Below are 26398 nucleotides of genomic sequence, written 5' to 3'. Positions count from 1 at the left end.
TATGAAAATTAATAAATATCTTTTGATTTTGAGAGATTGTAAGTTGGAATCATACTATACAGATGTAGGTATAATTCTGATTTAATAATAGAATTTTAATAATTAAAATTAGTTTTTAATAGTTAATAAATATTATTCTAAAGGCTGAGATGTGTAGAATTAGAAGTTCGTAGTGTTCGTAAAAAACGTAATTAAATAGTATTTGAGGAAAAACACACTAAAAAAAAATAATATTAATACAAGATATCAAGTAATAATTTTAAAATCGTAAAAAAAATATATATTAAGTGATAATTTTAAAAATATAACTTGATATATTATCATTACTATTATATTTTTTCTAATCCAAATATTACAAAATTTGATTTTTATTTATTTTTTATTTTACAAATACTATTCACTTTCAATTAGTACACCTCCACAATAATATTTATTAACTATTTTTTAACACAATATTTATTAACTATTTAAAAAAAAAGAAAAAAGAAAAAGGGTGAGAGAGAGCCATAGCTACGAGAACTTCAGTTTTGAAGGGTTGTGAGAGAGCCAGAGCCAATTAGCCATAATTTCTCTTTGAAGAACTGAACTTTGAAGAGGCATTTCCATTAATTCTGCTGTATATACTGTGTTCTTGGTGGATTAAGGAGTCTGTACTCTGCAGAATCCAGGGTTTCTGGTGAAATTGGAGTTAGGTGAGTTCAATAACTGATTAATCTTTCCTAAAGATTGAATTTTTAGCTGGAAATGGTGTTGGAGAAGAGAGAAGAAACCCTATTGTGCTGAACAAGAGAGAAAGAGAAACCAAGATAGTGCGTGAGTAGTGGAGAAAAACATTCCTGAAATCGAATTCCTTGTGGACGTTCCTTGCACTGCTTTTTGCCGCCGTGAAGCCTCATTCTGTAATGGGATTTCTGGGGATCACGAGGAGGTTTCGTGGACTCTACCGCAGCGGAACAAGAAACAATGTACTTCTATGCAGTTCCTACCTTCAGAGGAGATTCTTGTCGGACTATTACGATGGAATCAACGGCCAAAATTCGGTATTACCAGTCTTGATCGTCGGTGCAGGACCGGTTGGCCTCGTTCTCTCTATTTTCTTGACTAAACTAGGTAAAATTTGTATGTGTAATGGGAAAGAAAGGATTTTTTTTTAGTTTGGTTGACTGATTAAGTTAGTATTTAAGTTTTGGGGTTTCATGGGAAATTCTCCTATGGCAATGATGTTCAATTTTTGTTGTTACGGTGCTCCGCAGGGGTAAAATGTGCAGTTCTGGAGAAAAGCAGTGCTTTCTCGAGGCACCCTCAAGCTCATTTCATCAACAATCGGTCGATGGAGGTTTTTTCATTTTTCTTTTATTTATTAGTTTGGAGCTGTTGATGCAAATATGTTTTTTCTTGGAAGATGTTGAGGTTTCATTCATTAAAGTAGGACATATTTTTTTAGTAGATAATTCATGTCAGGTATTTCGGAAGTTAAATGGCCTGGGTGATGAAATTCTGAGGTATCAGCCGCCGGTGGATTTATGGAGGAAGTTCATATATTGTACTTCGCTCACTGGTCCAGTTCTGGGTTCTGTTGATCATATGCAACCTCAAGGTGATTACAACTTGCAATCTTGAGTGTGGAGAAAATTGGAGTCCCTTAGGGTGATATTCAAAATGTACTATTATGTGGAGAACTTGAAGTCAATCTTGAAAATGCGAAAGGTCTTTTCTTGAAGTCCTATCTATACACAGAATATACAAGGCAAGAAAAGAATGCTATCCTATACCTTAGTGGAATGTAGGGCTTTTTAGTTTTAGCAAAAGGTTAGGAAGGATATAAAATATAGAATTTTGATCTTTCACATAATTTGTCTTTCTGTTCGTTTTCCTTCGGTGCGGAACAATTTCTTTGTTTTCAGGTTTATATAATTTAATCTGTTCCTTCTTTGTGGTTGATATTTTAACAAAGCTCAATAACTCTTAGAGCAAGTCTATCAGTAGCTTTTAGGTTTTATCTTCTGTCGCAAATTCTGGTATATACTGATTTTGACCGGATTGTGTGCCCCGTTACTGTTGCCCACTTTTCACAGTATAAACTTATGAGGGTGCTAATTAGACAGCTCAAGTGTAGGTTTCATATAAGAAGCAAAGGGTTCTTTATTATGTTCTTTTCCCTTGCTTTATATCGTGAAGTGTGAGATTTCTGCCTGTTCCTGTTTCTTAAGTTGATTATGTTCTTTTGTGATTTATAATTTGACAAAGCCCAAAACCTCTATGGAGTAGGTCTATTATTGGCTTTTAGATCGTCTTTTACCGGTGCAACTTCTGTTATGTGCAGATTTTGACCATATTGTCAGCCCAGTTTCTGTTGCACACTTTTCACAGTACAAACTTATGAGGTTGCTAATTGAACAGCTCGAGGACATTGGTTTTCATATCAGAAGTGATGGGTTAATGAACTCTGCTGACTGCAAGCTTGCAGAGAAGGAGATATTATTGGGGCATGAGTGCAAATCTATCAATGTTACAGAAAATGGTATAACTGTGACTGCACATGTAACAGGGGAAGGAAAGCATGTAAGGAAAGATTTCCTATGTAATTTCGTTGTCGGTACAGATGGTGCAGGAAGTACAGTGAGAAAACTAATGGGAACAGCCATGAGTGGCGAGCAGGACTTGCAAAAGCTTGTTAGTGTACATTTTATGAGCCAGGACCTTGGGCAATACTTGATAAAAGAGAGACCAGGAATGCTGTTTTTTATCTTTAATACTGAAGCCACAGGTGTTCTTGTTGCTCATGATCCAAAGCAAGGGGAATTTGTATTGCAGGTGCTAACATTCAGGGCTCTATTTTGACGCACATGAATTATTTCATGCTGTTAGTTTACCAGAAACTTACAATTTCCAGCATCATCAATCTTATGCAGGTACCTTTCTATCCACCCCAGCAGAAGTTTGAAGATTTTAACCCCGGGGTAATCTCCTAGCTCTGCAGCTTAGTTCTCACTAGCATGACTTAAATTTTCTGATGAAATTGAATTTATTTGCCAAGTACGGTATTTGGTTTATGGTTAAAATGTTTTGCAATGGTTAATGTACTCTTACTAAACCTGTTTCCAGCATGGATGCCATTAAGAGTTGTAAATTAATCTTGTAATTGTTCTCATAAAGAATTTGATTTTTGTTAGATGTGTGAACAATTAATCTTCAAACTGGTCGGCCGAGAGCTTGCAGACATAAATGTGCTGGATGTTAAGCCTTGGGTGATGCATGCTGAAGTTGCTGAGACATTCTTAGCCGGTAACAACAGAATAATACTTGCTGGTGATGCTGCTCATCGCTTCCCCCCTGCTGGTGGTTTTGGTATGGACTTATTCTTGTTATTGAAATAGTTCTCCTTTTGCAAGTTGCTGATAGTCAGTTTTTTTTTTTTTAATCCTGGAACATTCTAGTAGGTGTAACTTAGGATTCTTCATTACATTTTTGAGGTATGAATACTGGCATTCAGGATGTCCATAATCTTGCCTGGAAGTTGGCTTCCGTACTCAAGGGAATCGCACCACCGTCAATTCTTTCCACTTATGAAACAGAGCGTAGGCAGGTATTGCTCGTGTAGTTTGTGCTAAAATCAACACATCACTACTATATTAGGGCCTGTTTGGTCTTATTTCTAGCATTCATTTATAACGCCAGCATTTTCAAGATTTCCAGGGTTAAATTTACTTTCACTTGGTTTCCATGTTGGAAATCAAAATGTAATTGGCTTATTATGTTGGAAATGTTGAAAAATATTGTTTACACATCTCATGCTAAATTTTTTTTTTTTTTTTCTTTTTCTATTGTATTTGCATTTAATATTTAATATTTTGAGTTGAGCTTTTAAGAAAAGTTGGGTTCATCACCTACTTTATGTCAAATCTATTTATTGGATGGTGAAAATGAAAGTTTAGAATTAAGCGAACTAGAACTAAGCATTACTTTGTTGGAAGGTGGTAAAAACAATTGAGGTGTGATCTCTAAAATAGTAGAAAATGAAACCAACCCGCCCTTAAATTTTCAAAACAATGACAGTTGCCTTATGTGAATTCCTGAAACTTGTCAGATTGCTCTCTTTAATACAGCACTAAGTGTCCAAAATTTTAAAGCTGCAATGGCAGTTCCTGCTGCTCTTGGTCTTGATCCCAGGATTGCTAATTCAGGTAAATCGATGAACTTCAAAGTTGAAGTTTTTCTTGCATCACTCTGTTAGTTACCTAAACCTTTTTTCCTTTATTTACAGTACATCGCGCTATAAACGATACTTTTGGTTCCATATTACCGTCTGGTCTACAAAGGACTATTTTGGATGGAATATTTAGTATAGGCCGTATGCAGCTTTCCAATTATCTTCTGAATGAAAATAATCCTCTTGGATCGTCAAGGCTTTCTAGACTAAGACAGATATTTGAAGAAGGGAAAAGCCTTCAGCTCCAGTTCCCTGCCGAGGACTTAGGGTTCAGGTGCCTCACGACATTCACTATAGTTGCAGCCTTAAACTTATCTATTTATCTTAGGAGTAAAAAACCTACTTTGCATTATGCCAGTCAAGTCTGGAACACCTTTGAGACGATCAACCACATGCAATATTTTTCTGATTGTTAATGTGTCTTTAGTGAATGCTGACCTTTCATGGTTTTAAGTTTGAATTTCTCAAATATATCTCTATTCTTCCACAATGGAGAATTTTTCCTTCAATTGTAACTGCTTAAGGTACAAATGGTATTTCATGATGAGTTTAATCTCCAAGTCTTTATGTCAGGTATTCTAAAGGAGCGCTAGTATCTGATGGTGATAGTTTGTCGGGTGCACCACAAGAAACACCAACTGGACGTAGGAGGGACTATATTCCCTCTTCAGACCCTGGATCTAGACTGCCTCATATGCAAATTCGAGCATTATCAGAACTCCTGAATAAGGTCTCTCTGCTTGCGCCCCGCTTTTTTGTTCCAGTTCATGGATATTTCATGTAACACTTAGCTTCAGTCTATCAACAACTAGGAAATCATTGTGAAGGGCAGGAGGGTCGCTAAGAGACTCTTCCACCACCCCCCCCTTCCTATCCCCTTTGTTTTCTCCTGTAATTTTGTATATTATTTCTCAGATTTTTTCATCTTTTTATCACAGGACGCCTTCTCTACTCTGGACCTTGTATCTGTGGATAATGTCGAGTTTGTTCTTATTATAGCGCCAGTAGAAGAGTCCTATCAGCTAGCCCGAGCTGCATTTAAGGTGGCTGAGGAATTTAAAATTCCACTTAAAGTATGCATAATGTGGCAACAAAAATCAACAGGAGGAGTAGTCAACAGCAAAAAAGCACTTTTTCCTTGGACGAATTTTATAGACGTGATCGAAGCTAAGAGTTGTCCTACTTCACCGTCGTGGTGGGATCTCTGTCAGATGACGGATAGAGGAGCCATTTTAGTGAGGCCTGATGAGCACATTGGTTGGCGGGCAAAGACCGGAATCAAGAACAATCCTCATTTGGTTCTAAAGAAAGTTTTTTCTGCTGTACTGGGATTAGAGTCCAGCCCCACATAGTGAAATATATATTTCCAAAGGAAGACATTTATTATTATTACAACATTCATAAACTTTTTCTGCCAGTAGTAGTACAGCAAGATGATAACATGTTCATGGTTACTAGATAGTAATCCACTGATTTGTTGATTGAATTTAATCTCAGACTGCAAAACTGGAGACACTTAAATACAATATTGTTTTCTTACTAAAACTGATTTTGCTATTTACGTTAGATACTGAAAATCCAGAAATGCTCCTTTATACTAACTTGCCCTTCTCATACATAGAAGACATAATCTAATACGATGGGACTTGGGAAGCTGGCACCATTTTCTGAACAGTTTGGACCAAAAAGCTGATAAGCTGTATCTAGAATCTACATCTATGGTACTGATTATATATGTATCTAAATCACAATGCTGGTGACGATATGTGAAACTATGAGGTTTGGACATCGGGGCCGCTGATCAACTTTATAATTGCTGCTGTAATGAGTCCTAGTAGAGCACCAACAACCACCTGATGTCAGAAACCAAAAATTTCAGAGATAAGCAATCCCAGTTACTATGAAGAGCCTAAGCCTGACACCTTAGGATTAGATGAAGTTCAGATGGAAATAACTTTCTTAAACCAAGGTTCCGCACATGGAATGGTCATGATTACACCATGTGAGAACATCGTGATGTAAAGACACCCTGATTTCGAACTATTGCAAGTAGTGATTTTGAATGTCAAAAGTTGTTCCATTTGCCAGATAGAGACTAAGAAACTAAAATTTCAATATAAAAAATACTTTCAAATTTATTGCACTTTCAAAGTACAAAGTTGAACCTGAGTAGGAGTATGACCGAGAAGTTCACGCAGAGGTCTGCTTTCAGCAAGAGGATGCTCAGCTGGAAGTTCAAACAAAATTTGATTCAGAACCTGAAACAAATTCACTTTGTTAGATGTTCCCTTAACATACATAAATGGGAAGGCTCGCTTCTACTCTTTGCTGAGTGTGTGCTTAAATTTTTGGCAATTTTCAGAGGAAGGATGGAAGATGCTTGTGCATTTAGACATGCTTCTACAAACAGCAGTGGGAACTACAAACCTCTGCTTGGCGTCCGGCATGTAATCTTACACCCGTTGCATCATACATCACCTGCCACAAGTTGATAATGTAAGTAATTCAGCTGTAAAAAACGCTACGAAACCAAGGACAACATGGCAATGTCTCAGGCTGGAAGGTTGACAAGTAATTACTAAACAGTTAACAAAAACCACTTTCTTGAAAACAAATTGACTCCCTATGCTTTCACAGGAATTATTGGTACAGGAATTTGCTTTTTTCCCAGAAAATTCTGTTGAAGTAATTGAGAACTGAGTCACAAGTATCAGATTGTCCATACTTCCTAGCATTGCCAATTTCAGATAAATTCCAATCAAGACAAATGGATTGAAATATCTACTAAAACCACTTGCCATCCCACAAATTGATGTTGATTAGTATCACTTGTTCGACAGATTAGTGTTCCGACAACTGATAAAAACGAGAAATGTCGTATCAAACATGTTTCTAATAGCAAGCACACAATGAGTCAACATGGTTACAGGATTAATAAAACTACAACGTCATAACTAAATGTGTAGATCTTACCACACATGCCAAGATTAATGCGGTCGCAAATAGTGATCCTCCAAAACCCTCTTGCAGACCAACAGCCACTGCAAGAGCTGTAACTGTTGCTGAATGGGATGATGGCATACCACCGGATCCAGTGAGTTGCTTCAGATCCCAATGGTTTTCCTTATACCTGCCGGAGCATTATAGTATTAAGGCTTTCTATAGGTCACAATCTGCATGCATTAGTTCCTGCAGCTTTGAAGTTTAGGGTTATTATAGAAAAGCCCCTCTCTTTCACAAATTACAGATACCCCCTAGTGTCATACTTTACTGCAGATTTCGTTGTAATGTGCGACATAGTGTAATTTTTTAAATTGGAGGGTTTTTCTATAACATTCCTAAACTTCAGGGGTTGTCCCTTTCGTTTACCATGCGTGTAGGAAAGGAAGCGGTAGGCGGTTGGGACCCATAAAATATTGTTTATCCAAATCAATTTGTAAATGATTAAACCATCCCTACCTCAATCCTCAAGGCTTCCGGATGAGGAATAATTGAAAAAGCAAATAGATGTAGACCTGCATTTTGATGTGCCGTGCTATTCAAGATCCACCAGAAATGCACAAATATTTGTTCAATCCATTTGAACTTGTGCCAAGATCTTAAAGGTGCGGTCAGGTAGCTGTTAATATTCTCTGTGAATGTATGCATCGATGGATAACTCTAGTCGATAAAACAACAAAATTTCAAAATACTAAATCCCAATCTGATCGTGTATGTTCACACAAATCAAAGGTAGTTCAATTACGGGTAGCATCTAAGTCTATCGGAGTGTTATCTAAGGATCGAGGTTGCCGGGATCCCAGCAAAAGTTCTGGATACTTAAATTAAACGAGGTGATTTAGATAGTTGGACAGAAATGTAAAAGTCGTAAATGAAATGTCACATACCTGCTAGGTGTAATAGCAATGGTATATGTAGTATTCAAACACATGTGGATGTCCATCATGTACAACCACGAGGGTTTTCGTTATATTTAGAGGGTTTCCAGCTTCAGATCATGTAGACCCGAGCAGCTAAAAATGCACAGATCCTGTGTGGTGTTTGGAAATAACATTTTGATAAGGAGGACAAATACGAATTTACATTAGTCGAGGGTCGAGGCCCGACACCATTAAGTCCCTTGATGCCATTGTATCTAAAACAGAACCAAAGAAGTACTGGATATAAATGGTCAACAATCTGATGACTTCCTATGTACACAAGCTTATATTCTAATTAGAAATTGAGCTAAAGAAGCCCTACACCATTAAGTTCTCCTACATTACTGTAATTCTGAAAAAGGACCAAAGAAGTACCAAATATATAGGGTTATAGTCCCATGCTTTCCCATGAACAAAAAGCTGATATTATAATTAGAAATTGTGCTGAAGAAATATGTGCCTTGTATAAAAAATTAGAGTATACAGCTTTCTTGATAATAAAGCATCATATTACGAACCTACATACTCTTTTTTTCCCTTTTACACACGCACCCATCCCCATCCCCACTCACACACACACACACTCAAGATGTGATTTCAAGACTTTCAATAGGAAATCTTGAGCACAAAACCACTAGATTATCCCCTAGTGGACACCCTACATACGTGGTACTTCTTTGGTCCTCAGTCCTCAAGGAGCAGGACTCAATGAAGGGCCATTACCATTAACTATGGTAAATACATATTTGCCTTCCAAGTGAAATTATTAGACCAAACACTCTGCAGAACCAAACACTCTGCAGATTCACACAGTTTTTTTAACTTGTCTGGATATACATGACTTAAACTCAGAAGCCCTTTATATTTAACACAAACCCTCATGATCAACATATTTACATGCCCACAACAAGTACCACCACTCTTACACTTAGCAGGTATCTGATGTTTACTGTACCTTTTTCACAATTCTCTCCAACTACCTATTCATTGGGATCTCTAGCGATGCCTTGATAGGCTTAAGTACTACCCTTGATCGAACTACATCTGACTTGCTTGGATTCACACGCCTGCAATCATTTTGGAGCTGGAAAATTCAGGTTCATTCAGAATTCTAATCCTAGGCCTCTTTAGAATTTTATTAACCTCAACTAGTTTACACTTCCCAGCAAGGATCACATGGACTTAATCTAAGCTAAACAGAGATGGGATCATGATGACGTACTATGAGAAACCTGACAAATAATTTCGAAACTATTACCTACTATTAACATGATTATAATAGCAACAAAATTCTTCCGTACCATATAATAAGCAATCCTATTCTTAATTGCATTTTCAGCCAAAAAAATATGATCCAGAAAAGTTTATATTTAAACACCTTGCCAGATAAGCAAGATCATCACTTTGCAGACCATGATTATAATATTCTTTGAAACAAATGAATCCTATTTGAATTAAGATCATCGATTTGCAGACCACGATAACAATATTCTTTGAAACAAACAAATCCCATTCGAAATTATAATATCTCTCTCTCTCTCTCTCTCTCTCTCTATATATATATATATATATATATCACACACACACATACGCGTAGTCTGCAAGATCATAGCAATTACAGACTATCATCCCAAGTTTCTTGAATTTAAAAAAGAAAACCCACTAGAATTAATCAAACACAACACACACACACACACAGAGATGGATGAAGGAGAAGAAGCATACCAGGAATTTAAGAACTTAGAGGCCTGGGCAATAGCAAAGGCAAAAAGGGCAGAGATCAAGGGATAATTCCAGAAAAACGACGAGCTAGGATACGAGGTTGTCGCCGTCTCAGTCGCCTTTCTCATGGGATCCCCCAAATCACCCCTCACCATTCTTCGATTCTTTGTTATCCACTTTCCTCGATTTTTACAAACAGAAAATTCTGTCTCAACACTTTTCCTTTTTTCTTTTCCGGGCCCAAAACATCTGCTTTCTTCAGTCAAAGATTAACGTAGAAATGGAAGGTAAAGGAGGCAGAATCAGTGTCAATGTTATTGGTTAGGAAGCAAAAAGAGATTTTAGTGTGTGTGTGTGTGTGTCAACTAAACAAACGGTCAACAAACTAATATTTTCTTGTCACCACAACTCAATATACCTTTCTTTTACATACTAATTAACCGGCCCGTCTGTATAATAAATAATTTTTTATAATTTAAAATATATTATTAATAAAAATAAATAAATAAAAAAATCAGTTTAAGCTATTATTAATATAATAAAAAAATTAGTGTAGTTTGTAGTGATGTTAAAACATTGTAAAATCACTTCTATTAAAAAAAATGTAATTATAATTATTTAATTTAAAAAAAAATGCGATGATATCATTACTTGTTGTTTAGCCTTTTTTGTTATAGTAATATAGATAAAGATCTTTCTATCTCACTTTCGAATATTTTATTTTTAAATTATAAAATAAATATCAATAAATTATATATTGATGTTATAATAATGCAAACATTAAAGTGCGATAGAAGATCTCTCGTTCTAAAATTCAATCCCCTTACCAAATTTGATTATTTACTTTTCTTTTTCTATTATGATATTTTGATTGATTCACGTTTTTTGCTACTTTATTCTAGTAATATTTCATTCTTGAGAAAAATCAGTATGCAATTTCTTTTATTTATGTAACTTTACAAAAGAATTAAAAAAAATATTGTAATTTTAATTAATTACATGAAAAAAATCATAGATTAAGTTGAGAAAAATAGAAGAAATATTGCAGCAAATATTCCCTCAATGTTTTATATTATTATAATATTGTGTATCCTTATATTTTAATTGTCTTCTAACATCATAATTTATCAACATTTAAAAAGAAATAAAATGAATTGTCTTTTAATATTCACATTAACTAACATAAGTTACTGTTTAATTACAAATAATAGTAGGAATTTCGTTTGTGAGGCAGACAATGACTTACATATAATCTTTGATGTAACATGAAAAATACAATAATATTGATAATAATATCAAAATATATTCAAAAATTTAAATTTATTACTAGTTTACAACTAAAATTCATGTTATAATGGATGCCAATCAAAATATGTTTGCAATTAAATATATAACTAAAAATTCTGCCAAATTAAAGAATATTTACAGTTAAAAAAGGAAGTGTATGGAACATGTTAGAAGTATATATTGAGTTGATTATACATTTTAAATATTTGAGTTTTTATAATTTAAAAGAGTTTCAATACATCACATTTATTCACTACAACACGCAAACAAAAAGATTGGGACATAGAATAAGAATATTGTTGATCTTGAATGAAAGCAATGGTTCGATTTGAAAAATACAGAAATTGTAAATAGCCGTTTGACTTCGGATGAAACATTATTTTCACATTACCTTGCTTGTCACCTTCAGCAACAAAGACAGGGCTAATATGGTGAAAAAGGTACAAGCTTTCTTTGCTATGCACAAGGTGCAATCATATTTACATCCATGTGACTGGTAATTGGTTATACACATAATGGAAAACTTTGTGATGGACGAGCAGTCAGAGTGGCTAGTGCCAAGTATGTATGTTCGTGCTGAAAGAAAGACAGCAAAACGAGATTAAGTGACTTGATTCCAAGCAAAGGATGATTACATCGGAGATATGAGGTTGAGGCAAGAAAGGTTTACCGTGATTCTTCAGCAATGGTGTTATACTCGGCATACACACCTGCGAAAAGGATGCTTAGTTCACATCCTTTCCCACAAAATTTATTAGCTCTAGCTTTGCTGCTTCCATTACTGTTCTGAAATCCATATGCGCATATCTTCCCCTGAAAATTCAGTTGGTTTTTGCTTCACTTGAAAGAATTCATGAGCTATGGAATAGTAGAGATCCAGAGGGTGGTGGAGGGCTTATATCCCACAAATATCAGAAATACTTGGGAGGAATCACGCACATGTAGTACTGAAGATACATGCAGTGTGGATTTCATGCATGCCGATTATAAAATAGGACTGTCGAGATTTGAGAAAGTAAAAGTGAACTTGACAGACACCGAACGAAATTTAAGTTGAACAGAAAACTGTCAGCCTATTTTGTCAAACTGAAGAAACAAGGTTCCGTCTAATTGCATTAGTCTAATTAAGCTCACAACAATTTCTATCTATCAGAGACAATAAAAGAAAATATTCTCAAAAAATATAATAAAAAAGTTTATGAATTTTCCCCAGAATTACCAAAAATGAGTCCTTGACCAAGTAGCAGCAGGAAAGGCTGGACTGGAAAGTCCGTGCAGTATTCTCGCAACCGCCCTTGGAGTGAATTTCGCCTGTGAGTTGCTTTGGAGAAAAACCTAATCCATTAACGGAGGATGAATAGTTACAACCTTGTCTAATAAAGTTTCCTTCAAGAACGAACGAGGATGCAAACTTATGGATCTCTACCTTTATATCTGCCCGCAAAAATGGACTGCAACATGAAACATGTCTACATTAATTCAATGATACAACAGCCCAAATATGTTTCTGGAAGCAGGCTTCTTGATACAACATAAACATGCTTAATTGCAAATCGCCAGCTAAAGTATTACTAACTTATAGTAGTCCATCATTGTGGAGGTTGAATAATACTGATACAATTTCTCTGAACAGCTGAGGTGCATAACAGTGATATTGATTTTTAGCATGACATGTAAATGAAGCACAAAAGAATACAAAAATCATGCTTATTTCAGTTTTTCATGTTCAATAAATTCACAAGGAGTTCCATACTTGATCTGTTCAGTTATAACAAGGTTATAAATGTCATTGGGTGCTTACACATGGAAAGCTCTACTGCAAAGAATTGAACTGGCTTAAATATTGCTGAAGTTTTTACTAAATCCAGAACCTGTTTTGATCCGTCTGAACAGCCACACCAACATCATCATCCCTGTTGAAGTACTCGAGAATCTTCTTTTGCAAACAAGGTGTATGTTGATCCTTGCGGCAACCATGTGCATTATCACACACTTTCGCAGCAAAGGTTGCAGCATTAAACACCTCATCTACTTTTCGGACCTATATAAAGGCAATTGCATGTGACTATATATTGCAACTTAATAAAATTATAAAAATTAGAACATGATAGGCAAATATGGTAAGCTAGCACTGGCAAAGGGGAAAGTGGTAAGAAATTTTTCATATGCATTATCAGCCAATTGTCATTTGCTAGAAGGGCAGCAGATAGGATTTCAACGAAGTCTTGTGAGCATTATAGTAAGTAGAGAACCAAATGGAATCTGGGGATTCTTTTGAGTGTCTTAATCTATGATAACACAGAGATGGAGGTCATAGAATAGGAATAAACAGTGGTATGGCAGGATAGAACCATGAGAAAGCCCTTTAAAGCATTATAATTCACACACTACACGAAACATTTAGGCTTTGTTTGGTTCTATGTCTAAGGTAATTTTCTTTATTTTTGAAAGACAGATAATTGTGTGCTTCTTGGAGTTTCTGATTAATGTGTTTGGTTTGGTATTAGGTAAGATAAATAAAAATAAGTTAAAACACACTGAAAAATATGACTAGTAAAGACATAGGCAAACCTTGGGGATAGTATTCGCTATCTTTTGATAGGGGAAGAGAAGAAATGAAAACAAACAAAACGCATGTTAATTCTAGAAACTTCAGTTTTAGCACCGCAGAACCAAATAGCTACTCAAGGATAAATAGAAAATAAAGCGGAAAAAAAGAAAAAGATAGAAGGAAGAATGGAAGCCAACCAATAGCATGAAAAAGGGCAATCACCTTACAAGTTTCAACCTCGCCAAGCCACTTTGTCAACTGCGCTGCTAAAGAACAAATATCCTTTGGGCCTTTCAAAATTGTATAACAAAACGCCTGATCTTGCAACTCATATGTGATTTCCCCCTTCAACTGACCAAAGAAAATTGATCCTGTCAATGATGAATCTAAATTTACAATAAAAGTGAACATAGTAAGTTTATTATTACATGATCTATAAAATATGGTCTAGGTATAATACAACTGGTGAGATACTCGGGTACAACAATAGGAGAATATATCACAGAATAATCCTTGTTACATTGTTTGCAAGAACTAGGGATGATGCAGATCATTATTATGCTAATCTAGCTATATTAGTGAAACAATGGAAGGACTGGAACAAGACAATCACACTAACCTTTAGACTCTGCAAGTGATTTGACATGTCAATAGGCTGCATCTTGATGCTATTTGCAACCGATGGAATGTGAAACACATACTGCCCATCTTTCATCTCGGACCTGTCTTATAAAGCATGCTTATGTAAACAAATTTGGATAATTAACAGCTTGATTTGTCAGTAGGAGCCGAGTAATAGTTCTCACTTCTTGAAAATTGCCGCAACCACAGTATCTTTAGCTGCAAGCAATGGAGGCGGAGTCTGCAGTAGGAAGTTCATCAAGATTCCAGGCAGAACAAATTTGAATTAGAAGGCAGACAAGTCAACATGTTAGCATTAACTGTAATCATGTTGACTTGCTATTCCGTCATGCAGATCATATGTTACCAAAGCAGGATACCTATTTGTAAAAGTAACTGCAGAAATGGGTAACTACCTCTCCTAAACTAAAATACTAGACAAAAGGCATGAAAATACAAATATGTTCCACATGGTAACTTTTGCAAAAGTTTAAGTTACTCACCTGATGAAAATTTAAAGTGCAAGTTACATTTATCTGTGGAAGCAAATTAATGTACTGAACTTCACCCAACTCCAACTGTGTGAGAATCGTTAGAATTACCTATACACCGAGAAAAAGTGAGAGTCAACATAATAAGATTAAGCTCACTAGAAATAGCCGGTCAAGTTTATGCATCACTTTTTGTATCTGAGGTATTGGCAAACCCAAATGTCATTGTTCCAAAATTTATCATTTTCGAAAAACAACCTAGAATCAGCAAAAGGAACTGGTTCGCTAGAGAAATAAACAATTTCCCATTATCCGGAAAAAAGTGGCTTCTAGGTCAATATGCAGGTGTCTAGACAAAGATTTGACTGGGAAAATTCAGACTTCTAAATCAAGAAGCATTTAAAACTTGAAGCAAAAGCAGCTAGTGAAGGACCTCTTCTTTCATGTCAAATTTACGACATGCTGATTCTTTAACCATTGAACAAATTCCTTCAGTTGAAAGTCCGTCGCTCATAAAGACTTGACAGAGTAACTTGTTGACGGCATATTCATCCACACCATCGCTGAGAAGCAGAACATGTTAGTACAATCTAGATATTTAGCTATGAAGAAGGGAGAACAGACCTCAAAATGGTCTAATCAATTACCTGTGCATCAAACTACGAAGCTTGAAATATATGGCATCATCAAAAAGAAGATGGCAATAAGACAATCTACCATCACGCCCAGCACGACCAATTTCCTGAATTGACAAGATGGTACATCTATTTTTAGCAGCTTGAAATAAAATTCACCATTCAACTGAATCAGTCGGAGACAATTGCACATGGGATTTTTTTTACCTGAACATACTCTTCTAAACTTTCTGGTAAGCTATAATGAATAACCTGAGAAAAGCATTAGGAAAGATTAGAAGAAATTTTCATAAATGTGGATATAAAAGAAAAAAGCAAGTTTATCCTGAGAAATGTAACAAAGACAAACAGCTAATAGTTGTATCAATGTAAGAGTTGCTACAGATTGGGGTAGCAAGTCTTTCTGGCCAATGAGTTATCTACACATAATGGAGAAGTTCCTCATCTAATATAAAGACTTTCTCAATATCTGCATGCTATTAGATACTTGGTTTGATTGCTCAAAGAATTCCTGATATCGTTCTTTGAACTATTTTACAAGTAGTTCATTGAGTCTGAAGAATTGCACGTCATATGTGGTGAAGTTTAAAGTTAGTGCATGGTTTATTGAAATTATTTACTTTAATACAATTGTGCCCATATTGGTGAAGTAATCCAAAGATATGCAAATAGAAGAAAGGAAAGTTCACTTACAGCTCCAACATCGCTTTTATCAAGTCCCATACCAAATGCTACAGTTGCAACAACCTTTAGAAACAGAAAAGAATAAACCAAATTGGTTCATATACCAGAAAATTGAAGAAGTTAATGCACAGGAGGCCAAACTGTAAAAAAGATAAACAGACCAACTTCTTACCACTCTAATCCTGTTTGCACAAAATAAATCCTGTACACGACTTCTATCTTTTGCAGGAATTCCACTATGGTAACTCTGAACAAAAAGAATAGTACTTTTATTTCGATGCCACATATGCAAATGAGGGAAAATCTCAAGATAAAAACAGCTTGATCTTTCAACTGAATGAAGCATGCAAATGCAACACTAACCTTTGCGGAGATATTGTTATCACAGAGATGCTTGCTTATCATGTCAGTTTCAGACTATAGACCAAAATGAAGGATAAAATGTTAAATGAAAGTTAATATTCATAACAAGTAAATAAATATCCCTGAGCTAAGTCGCCAATTTAAAAATCAAAAACCAGAGTCACATATATGTGATATTAATGGTGGGAAAAGTACACCTGGAATTTACAATAGATGATAATGCTTTTGATACTCAAAAAAGGTGAAGATTTAAGCAGTGCCATCAAATCTTTCATTCTGCAAAGTTGTTGAAACATAGAGATATTTTCAGACTTTAGGGGAGGCTTAAGGGACTAGACCATTAATTAGCTTGAGTATGCACACACATACCTGTTCCCACTTATAGAAACTGACAGATGCAGATTATCCCTCAATTTGGCTGACTGGATAAGATTTGCTGGAGGAATGTCTAAAGCATGCATTACATCACACAATGTTTTTTTGGTTGCAGTTGCAGTCATTGCAAGAATGCATCCTGCATTAAGCTTACCACGGAGCAAGGAGGCTCTAAGCCTCATATATGAAGGTCGAAAATTATGTGACCTGCCAACATATTTCAGTATTTGAGAAAAATGTAGTTCAAGTTTTCTGATGAAGAATGGTCGGCCAACAACAACATTAGTGAAGGGTGCTAAACAAGTAAAGGAAAGATAAATTTGAAAAGCAAAGGAGAAAATTTTTCGAGAAGCACTCACCACTCTGATACGCAGTGGGCTTCATCAACAACCACAAGAGATAATGGCGAAGGGTGAGAAAAGATGGAAATAAATTCTGCATTCAGAAACCTTTCCGGCGAAACAAAAAGGACCTGGGACATGAAATGAAAGAAAGTAAGATATATTAGCTTTTTGGAATATATTCAAAGGTTCTGGCAAAAAGAAGTCCATCCAAAGTTTAGAGAATAGCTTATTGGTTGCAAACAGTCCAGCAACACCAATTTGTCAAATTCTAATGTTGTGGTTATAAAGTCTGATGGCATTGTGGCTGATATAACTAAAAACAGAATTGGAGAAAGGTTCAGGGGCGACCAAAGAGGTAAAGACATAAAAGAACCTTTATCACTCCTTCTTGCAGCAACCGGAGTGTTTCAGAAGCCTCTTCTGCTGTCTAAACAACAACAAATACAGAGAGTTAGTTAAAAGAATTAAGAAAAAAGAACAAGCAAAAAGAAACTCAAAGCACACACTTAAGACACCAGGAAAAAAGCAACCTGACTGCTGCACGCTGATCAATCATCAAAGCTACTAAAGGGCTCACCACGAGTGTAAGTCCTGGCAACACCAGTGCTGGTAACTGATAACATAATGACTTGCCAGCACCTGTTGGCAAGACAAGCATTGTCGATTTCCTAGAAAGCACCATCTTTATAGCCTCTAACTGACCGTCCCTAAATGAATCATAACCATGCGTCAACTTCAATAATTTCAGCAAATTCTCGTCCGATGCCTCATTTCTCACCCTCATCACAGCCTCTTCAATCAACTCAGCATCAAATTTCGATCTTTCCCGTCCCTTTCCAATATCCACAACCAAACCCTCTTCATCTAAAACACCACTTTCATCGCGTCCACCTCCGGCACTTCCCTTACTACTTTTATGATACTTCTGACGCCTATTTGATGAACTGAAGCCCGTTTTTTTATTCTTAAATGTAAACTTTTTCCTCCCATAGCCATTGATGTTAAGCTTCACGAAATTCCCTTCACTAACACATTTGGCCCTCTTAACTGTCAGCACATCAGAATCATTACCTCCAATCAAACCAAGATTTTTCCTCAGCTTTTTCACCATAAGCCCTGTACCAACAACCTCATCCTTGACGACCTCTCCCAAACCAGCACTTTCAACCGACGCCTCGCTTTTCATCTGAACTGAATTGTCAGCCTCAAAGTTGAGATTCTTATTTTGAACCTTCAAGAAAGACGCGAACTTTGAGGCGCAGTGGCCACCATGAAGAAGCCCATCAGGGGCATTCTTGCCATCTTCGTTCGCTGATTTCTTGATTTGGAAAGGCAAATTAGAGAGGACTGGGAGGGTCTTTTGCGGTTGGGGTCCGACTGCGTCTGTTCCAGGAGGCGGTTTAGCGTTTTTCTTGGAGATATTGGGCTGCAAAATGGTCCTTGAATTGGTTGAGGTGGAAGCTGAGGTTTTGGTTCTCGATTTGGTGGAGGAGAGAAGATCGGCGGCCCGAAGCAGCTTCGTAGGCGAAAAGCCAGTGGCGATGGACGGAGAAGTAGGTGGCGTGGCGGAGATGTGAGAGCCGTCGGAGTCTGAATCGGACTCCATGGGGTGGGGAGTAGAGCAGTGTGTGAACTGTGTGTGTATAGATGATTTTCCCGCCAAAGGTTCGCTAAGGCGCATAAGGGTGTTTTCGTCATTTTGACTTGAAAATATATTTTTCTTCTTTTATTTAATTTAGCTGTGGTATTAAGTTGTCCGTATATATATCAAGCAATAGCCGCACATAAATAATTTTTTATATTTTAAAATATATTATAAATAAAAATAAAATATATAAATAATATATTATATTTTAAAATAAATAATATTAATTTAAAAATATTAACAATAAATATAAAAAATTAATATAAAGCTACCATTTAAGAAAAATACGTTTTATTTTTATATTAGTATTAGTATAAATAATAAATTAAGAAAATTAGGCATCAAAGATGGGGTATGATTATTATATATTTATTTAAAGACATCTCGACTTAAAAATAAAAATGATGCAATTATATTCCTTTACGTAAATAGTTAAATGAGAATGTCCCACCTACATAAATCATCCCTACTTTTTACAAAATTACATAAATCACCTATAACAGTCAAAAACTAAAATAATTTATTTAAATATATATGTAATTACACAAAAAAAATATAAACAATATTGATGTTTGTAATGAGAATTGGAATAGAGAATTGAAACCCTCTGCTCCTATCAACAGGCTAAAGAATGGAATTCAAAGTCGCATGTCATCACACGTTTCTTATACTCCGCGAAAGGGGAAAAAATACCATCACAAGAACAATAATAATAATAATACAAGTAATTCCAAATGCATCTGCCACAACAATTACAATAATGAGAAGAAGAATCATTATCTGAATGCATTTTTCCTGTAGCATCAGAAACAAAAAATTTCACCACTTGCTCTTTTTATCAAAATGAGAATAACAACAAAGACTAACAAGAATATGGCAGAGAGGAGAAGCCAAGCAACCCTCAAATTGCCTCTCTTCTATCATCAGCCTAATATGAATTACAAATTTACAAGGGATTGTCTCTAAAATCATATATATATATATATTTCTTACAAAACAAATCTGGACCAACAAAAACAAACACACATTACCGTCTCCCGCCTGAACCACCGTAAATTCCAGGGGTTCGGAAGGCTACATGATTATGCAGTTACACTTGGATTCCAGCTTCGGAGGATTCACGGTATCAACCTTAGTAGGGGACCTGACGATGCGAGGAGTGGATTTCTCGTTGGTTTCAGCGGTGACGGGAGGAGGTTTGGTATCAGGTTCCTGTCTTCTTTGTCGAGCTTTTTGGGATTTGGAGTAACGTTTTCCCAGAGTTCTTGAACGAATGTCTCTTCTGTCAGGATTGGATTTGCCGGCAAATGTCATTGTTGGTCGTAAAACTTCCACCGGTGGGTTCTCTTTATCTATTGCGATATTTGCCGCTTCATATGCCAGGTTGTGGACAATGGAGCTGCAGAAGAGGATTGCGTCTGTTGCTTCTTCAAGAGTTAAGCTTCTCGACTTTGTTCCACCCACATCTTCTAACATGATGGTAGGTTCTTCTGAGGTTAGAAATAAAAGTTAAAGATCCCAAGATTTGGACAGGAAGATAAAACATAAAGTTAACAGCAATTTTTCATATATCTTTTGCCATAAAATTTTACTTGAAGTACAAGAAAATGATAAAAGAACGCTAAATTTGCATGCAGAATGCCTTCAAGCAACACGCTGGCTCATTGCTCAACTTATTCATCAAAGTGATGTACAGCATGAATTGTGAAAATTCACTAATACTGAAGCTGCATGGCAAGGTAACATGGCATGGAAGGAGGAAAAAGTGAAGAAAAGGAGATGCATGTAAAACAAAAATAAGAAACTGATGACATAACAAGTGAAAGCAAACATAGTTCAAAATTTTGCCTTTACAAAACCAGACTGGTAAGGAATATCAAAAGATACCTATTATTCTCCGTATTTACATGTATTCTTCATATATCCCATAATACTCCATGCCAATACAATGATAGTATTGTAGATAATATCCGGTAATATTGGAATAGCTCGAACATCATTCACATAATGGAGTCTATGCCATTTTCTAGAGACTTTGCTTTGTAATAAGACTTATGGATATATTTCCGTATATTGAATACATATTTGTTGATAAAATTATTCGCTGACTCTATTCTAAGTTTGACGATAAATTATGCTTGATTCTTTTAACAATTAGTGCAATAAAAGTGTGGATATAACATTAACATACTCTGGGAATACGTCTAACTACACCCTTACTGTTCAGAAAATTGCAGTAAAAACCTTTGACATCAAAGACGTCTTACAGATAATCCTTAGGCCATTAGTTGTTGACGGTCTTAGATGACATTATCAAGTATTATCATAAGGGGGTGTTTTAATACTTAAACCTAATCTTTGATGTGTTGTAGTGTATCACACAATGAAATTTAAGATAATTTTAAAATTTTTACAATCTTAACTGAAATTCTTGTTACTCAATTAACCTTTAAATAATTCTAGTTATTTTCTAATCATAATCGACTTTTGGCTTACTGCAAGCACCAATACAAAACGTAAAGTACCTTTAAAGCAAAATTTTCCGCATAGATGAAATCCATATTTCAATTTTAACCCTTAAATTTTCACCACTGTCCCCTTACCTGGCCGAAGTCACCTTTATGTTTCTTATTCACTTAGGGGTTGGTAACTTCGACTTATTTCTCTTCAAGTATTTTACTTTTGAAGCCGTTCTATATGCATATGTTGGCATATAAATTACTAATATAATTAGATAAATGACCAAGGTCAGACAGAAAATTGTTACATTTTTAATTAAGCAAGATTATATTTTAAATTGATTCAAACTAGTTAAATTCATAATGAAGAAATATATTCTAATTGAAATAATATATATATTAAATTTAATTAGAGTTTTAAATAATTTTTATGAAACCTAAATATAGATATATATGTATATGTGTTATACATTCTTCCAGAGATGTTTCACTTATGTGAGTTAAGGACCAAGAAATTACTAGATGAAGTTTTTTATTCCTTCATGGTCATTCTCTGTCAAAAATTATGTTTCAGTTTGATGAATTTCATATCATATGAGAATTACATTTAATGATTCCACCAATAATTTTGTAATGGAAAATGATAAACTAAGCATCAGGGACTAAATCAATGACTATGAAATCTTTATACTAATCATAACAAGACATAAAATGCTCAAACTAACACATTTCACATGCACCCTTCTACTATAACAAACTAACACAAGCTCCTACTATATATACACACATTACAAAACAAAGGCAGCGCAAAAATATTACTTTACAGATTCCGTTAACAGTAACTTTTCCCTAAAGTTCATTAATGACAAGGGGTCTAACCGTAACTAGACCTAACCTCAAGAGAATGATGTAATTTATCCTAAAAGTTTTTACAATACACTGATAAGTAGTAATTTGTGTTATTACCACTGATCATATAGTCTGAATTAAATTTGTAGAATTTTTCAAGTATCCTACAATGGGTTTGTTTAATATCGCTCAATAATTTTTCACAAACGCTACAATAGATGTGAAACAACACCTACCAATACAACCGCAACCTTTAACCATGCGGAAAAATAGTTTTGTAGACAGCACATATACAGTAAGACAAAATGAGCAGCCAAAAATAGAAAAACAATTTAATCACAATTATGTGAAAATATTTGTAGAGATTCACAGCCTTTATTAGCATCTCTAGTCCTCATGACCATACAAAATTAGAAGGAAGGCCAGATTGAGAAGGCCTTGCTCTATTCTGTTGATTTTGAATACTAATATGACATTAGTAATCTTGCAGTTAACAATTAAAGCAGTTATGCCGTTGAAAATTTGCTAACATAAACTTTAAAACCAGAATATTCAAAATTTAGAATGTATGAGCACATACCACGGACACCATTTGCAGGAATAGAGTTAGCTGTTATTATAGCATCGTCGGACGCCACTGAAACAGAAGGCTCCTGTAATTCATTCATGCAGCTCTTTGAATTTGTAGAATATACATCAGATTGCGAGTCAGCAGACATGACATCCGCATCCTCAATTTCCATTTCTGAAATAGCACCCAAAGAGCTGGAAACAGGAATTTCTGCAACATCCACCCCATCGAGGCATGAATTTTGCATGGCATCTTCCTTTTGAGTAGAAGTCTCTAAATGTGCAGCTGATGTTTCTCCATTCATTGAATTACTGGAATTCTTTGTGAAGTTGTCTCCATTCTCATCTGATGCTGGCTCTTCAGACATCAAATTTGGCATCACTGAAGTATCTTCTGTGCAGGAATTTGTCAAATGGCTTGATGGTTCTGTGGCAGTTTTAAAAGTAACATTGCTTTCTACATCAGTGCATGTACTTTCTGCTTCTGTCCATTCAGAAGCCAGTAATTGCTCAAAAGCACCTGCACATGTCACCACCTGGACTTGGTTATCCTTGTTGGCAGCTACAATCTCAAAACTATCTTCGAGACAACTTGGTATTACACTTGGGGCCTGGGGTACATGACTTGAAGCACCAGACAAAGACGAGATGGACCGCTTGTGCTTTGCAGGTGTTTCATATCTGTAGTTTTCCATATCAGATTTTCCGCCACTTGATTGCCGATGAATATGAGTCTCCATCTGCCTAGAAGATCCCAGGTCAACAGAAGATGATACAGATGTACTAGTATGCCCAATGGAGCTTCTCATGCTATTTACACTGTCCCTCACATAGGACAAATCATCATAACTAATGTTACTTGCTGTAAAACTCCTGCTTTGAACAATGTGTCCTCTGTCGCTGCTTGATCTCTTCAGTAGCAATGATATACCTGTTCCTTCTGAAACATCAACCTTTGAATTTGAACAGATTCCAGACTGCCGTGATTCCTTATGGCCTCTTTCACCATCCACAGAGTGATTATTGTCTTGCTGGGTGGCATGAGTTAGATCCCCTTCCTCAATAAGCAAAATTGCAAGATCCTTGCTTGGTTCACTAAGTTGATCCTGGTTGGAAATGTTGTCAAGATGGTCCGTCCCTGTTTCACCAGAACAGGTAGCTTCTAATGATTGTGGAACCGAGGCAGACTTGTCCAAGATCTCGGACGTGCCATACTCTAGAATCTGACCTGTAGTGTTCTTATCAACCATCAGTGTTTTCTCTGGAGTTATTAAAGTTGAATTTACTTCCAAACTCTTACACTCCCGACAAAGCCATAGTTCTCCTTCCATTAATAATTCGCTTGAATGAAACCTGCGATTGCATTTAGAGCATACTTCCATACCTGGAGTGTCATCAACATCCGAAGAACCATCTTTTCTATCCAAAACTACATCAGCAGAAGCCAGAACTATGCCCAGTTCACGTGGGCTGCTACTCTCATCAAAGCCTAACTGAGAAATAACTAGAGATGGGTTCTCATTTTCCCGATGCTGACAACTTGTTGATTCCTCAATTATCCGGTCCTCAACAGCTCCGTTTGCAGCATCACCTTGATCCATGACAAATACTTCATCATCCATAGTTGGACATTGGCCCTTCACAAAGTCACTGGTCACATCCTCCTGGTTTTGCTCACTTTCTTCAGGCTCAATTGCTCCGCTTGTTCCTTGATCAGAACTGGCATTACTGCTAGTTGTTATAGAAGAATTTCTTGATGTCAGTGGACGATGAGGTGCATTCGTTTTTCCTGCATAGAATGTTGAACTGGGGACACTGGATAATAGGGGTCTGAACATATCCTGAGGACCCTTCCTCTCCTGTACATGAATACATTAAAAAGAAGAGACTTTATGAATAATATGGTCAAATCACTCAGAAAAGGTGCAGAAATAAGTCATGCTGCAGGCAAAAGCAGCAATCACATCATATCTGGCAAGTTAGACCACCTATTAACACAAAGATGCTGCACTTCTGTCATCAATTTGTTTTTTTCCACAAATCCATGAAATAGTAGTTTATCCAGTCCAGATGGTTACATTTAAAGACTAATATCAACAGCATAGAAAAGGATGTGGACAGTTGCGCTCATCCAATCCTGGTTAAGAGTACTGCTCATATATTGGTAGAAGATGTGAGTCTAAATTCTTCGTGAACAAAATCACAAGTCTTAATTTTTTTTCTCTCTCAGCACTCATTTAAAAAGGTGGGTGCTATCTATAACTACCAAAAGTCTTGGTTCAATCTAATTTATGAAATATGCAAAGTACATCAGAATTTTATATTTACCGAAAACATGATACTATCAGATTTGAAACCATTTACATTTAGTATAATGAAGGCAACAAGCAGTTTCCACTCTTATCCTGTTCCTTCAGCAGCTCAAACCTCAGTTACATTCAGGATTTGTACAATTGAAAATCATAACAATGATGGGCATAGAAATGATTTGTTAAATGGCTTAACACAAAAGTTTTACCAAGTAAAACGAATTATACTGAGGCATCTAGACAATTTATCCTCGGAATCTGAAGAATAAACATCCAAGAACATCAAAATGTAAAGGAGTGTTTATGTTGTGTGTTCCATCACCAGCTTGGCACTATACAGGAGGTCACCATCAGAATTTCAATTCTGAGGGGACAATTGCACTCAAAAACTATATATGCTCAAACGTAAGAGCGCAATAATGCACAAGAAACCCAACAAAACAGTAGCTAATCTTATCCTAAAACTAATCAGGCGATATGTTAATTATTGTAATAAGAGGAAAGGGGTGGGAAAACTACCTATTCCATTTACTATTTTCCAACAACTGATCAAGCTTGATAGGTAAAACTTTATTTACTTAAATCACAAGTCAAGTCCCCCTCTGAGGAATGACAATCGCATTCACTTCTAACAAAGACTAAGGGCTCGTTCTATGTAATATCACCTAGCAAAATTTAGATCATCATCAGCAATTAATACTACTTTCTGATAATGAATGCATTCATATATTTCCATACTAACAGTACAATCACCATATATGAGGAGAGTATATGTGTGGATAGCCTTGACTTTTGAGGTAAGGGCAAGACTTTCAGATAGATACAGGGAGAAATCAGTATTGTCCTTTTGGTATCAGCATAGCAATAAGGCGCCATCTTAGAAGCAATCTCCACGGATCATGAAACAAATAAGTACATAATCCATCTAAACCTTTTGTAGAAGACTGAATAGTTTTGAAGGTTTCTTGCAATTTTTAATTTGACTAAATCTGATATTATTCATTTTAATTGCATTTATGTAATTCATCATTATCATAATCATGCAAGATTTAACTAATTCACCTTTATTAATATGATGCAAGATTTAACTTAAAGAAAAATTTATGGTGAGATTAACTAAGAGGAAAGAAAAAAGAAACAACAATCTCCTATCAAGTGGTTAGTTTTTTTTCCTCAATTATTTAGACATGAAACAAGATTTAACCATAAAAAACTAGACCAAATCAATCAATCCAACAGATTTTGAGATTATATTTTTGCAATTATTTAGATATTAGCTTTTATGGCTTCTTGCATTTATTGACCACAGTATATCCATTTGATAGAGTTAATCAAAAGGCAAATATGTAATTTAGTATTAAAT

General features: G+C 35.7%; 4 protein-coding genes across 4 annotated transcripts in view; 1 reads left to right on the top strand and 3 right to left on the bottom strand.

The window, feature by feature from the left end:
- On the top strand, nt 497-5882 carry LOC105168380 (2,4-dichlorophenol 6-monooxygenase). The gene is made up of 11 exons (XM_011088441.2): nt 497-1110; nt 1254-1336; nt 1462-1597; nt 2324-2814; nt 2913-2960; nt 3174-3348; nt 3474-3586; nt 4088-4184; nt 4265-4484; nt 4784-4940; nt 5149-5882. Exons 1-11 carry the CDS (start codon nt 903-905, stop codon nt 5560-5562), a joined length of 2142 nt encoding a protein of 713 aa, XP_011086743.1. The 5' UTR covers nt 497-902; the 3' UTR covers nt 5563-5882.
- Nucleotides 5742-10207, bottom strand: LOC105168382 (uncharacterized membrane protein YuiD). Its single transcript, XM_011088443.2, has 5 exons — nt 9856-10207; nt 7184-7340; nt 6638-6688; nt 6376-6468; nt 5742-6063 (listed from the first exon to the last, which is right to left on the bottom strand). The coding sequence occupies exons 1-5, from the start codon at nt 10005-10007 to the stop codon at nt 5983-5985; spliced, it is 534 nt and encodes a 177-aa protein (XP_011086745.1). The 5' UTR covers nt 10008-10207; the 3' UTR covers nt 5742-5982.
- Nucleotides 11423-18854, bottom strand: LOC105168383 (ATP-dependent DNA helicase Q-like 5). Its single transcript, XM_011088444.2, is given in 20 exon segments — nt 11423-11715; nt 11810-11952; nt 12359-12474; nt 12566-12590; nt 13011-13180; nt 13913-14041; nt 14310-14412; nt 14497-14552; nt 14815-14913; nt 15236-15365; nt 15450-15544; nt 15645-15689; nt 16131-16184; nt 16294-16368; nt 16485-16538; nt 16682-16760; nt 16854-17066; nt 17219-17331; nt 17577-17630; nt 17697-18854. Coding segments are annotated over 19 exon segments (2811 nt in total). The 5' UTR covers nt 18810-18854; the 3' UTR covers nt 11423-11715; nt 11810-11864.
- The window catches only part of LOC105168379, a gene marked incomplete in the record, with an annotated part of 9557 nt that continues 2770 nt past the window's right edge, over nt 19612-26398 (bottom strand). Inside the window, 2 exon segments of the mRNA XM_020695871.1 lie at nt 19612-20338; nt 22737-24585. Of these exon segments, the coding sequence (XP_020551530.1) occupies nt 19923-20338; nt 22737-24585 (2265 nt within the window).

The sequence above is a fragment of the Sesamum indicum genome, linkage group LG8, assembly GCF_000512975.1.
Source record: "Sesamum indicum cultivar Zhongzhi No. 13 linkage group LG8, S_indicum_v1.0, whole genome shotgun sequence".
Taxonomy (NCBI): Eukaryota; Viridiplantae; Streptophyta; class Magnoliopsida; order Lamiales; family Pedaliaceae; genus Sesamum; species Sesamum indicum.
The sequence above is the reverse complement of the archived record's forward strand: the minus strand, read 5'-3'. Positions and strand labels throughout refer to the sequence as shown.

Excerpts from the sequence above, each read along its gene's own strand:
- LOC105168380 (XM_011088441.2), top strand. The coding sequence starts at position 903 with ATGGGATTTCTGGGGATCACGAGGAGGTTTCGTGGACTCTACCGCAGC. Across the intron at positions 1,337-1,461 it reads TCAACAATCGGTCGATGGAG|GTATTTCGGAAGTTAAATGG; the intron begins GTTTTTTCATTT and ends AATTCATGTCAG. Across the intron at positions 3,587-4,087 it reads ATGAAACAGAGCGTAGGCAG|ATTGCTCTCTTTAATACAGC; the intron begins GTATTGCTCGTG and ends GAAACTTGTCAG.
- LOC105168382 (XM_011088443.2), bottom strand. The coding sequence starts at position 10,007 with ATGGTGAGGGGTGATTTGGGGGATCCCATGAGAAAGGCGACTGAGACG. Across the intron at positions 7,341-9,855 it reads TCTAAGTTCTTAAATTCCTG|GTATAAGGAAAACCATTGGG; the intron begins GTATGCTTCTTC and ends ATGCTCCGGCAG. Across the intron at positions 6,064-6,375 it reads TCGGTCATACTCCTACTCAG|GTGGTTGTTGGTGCTCTACT; the intron begins GTTCAACTTTGT and ends TTCTGACATCAG.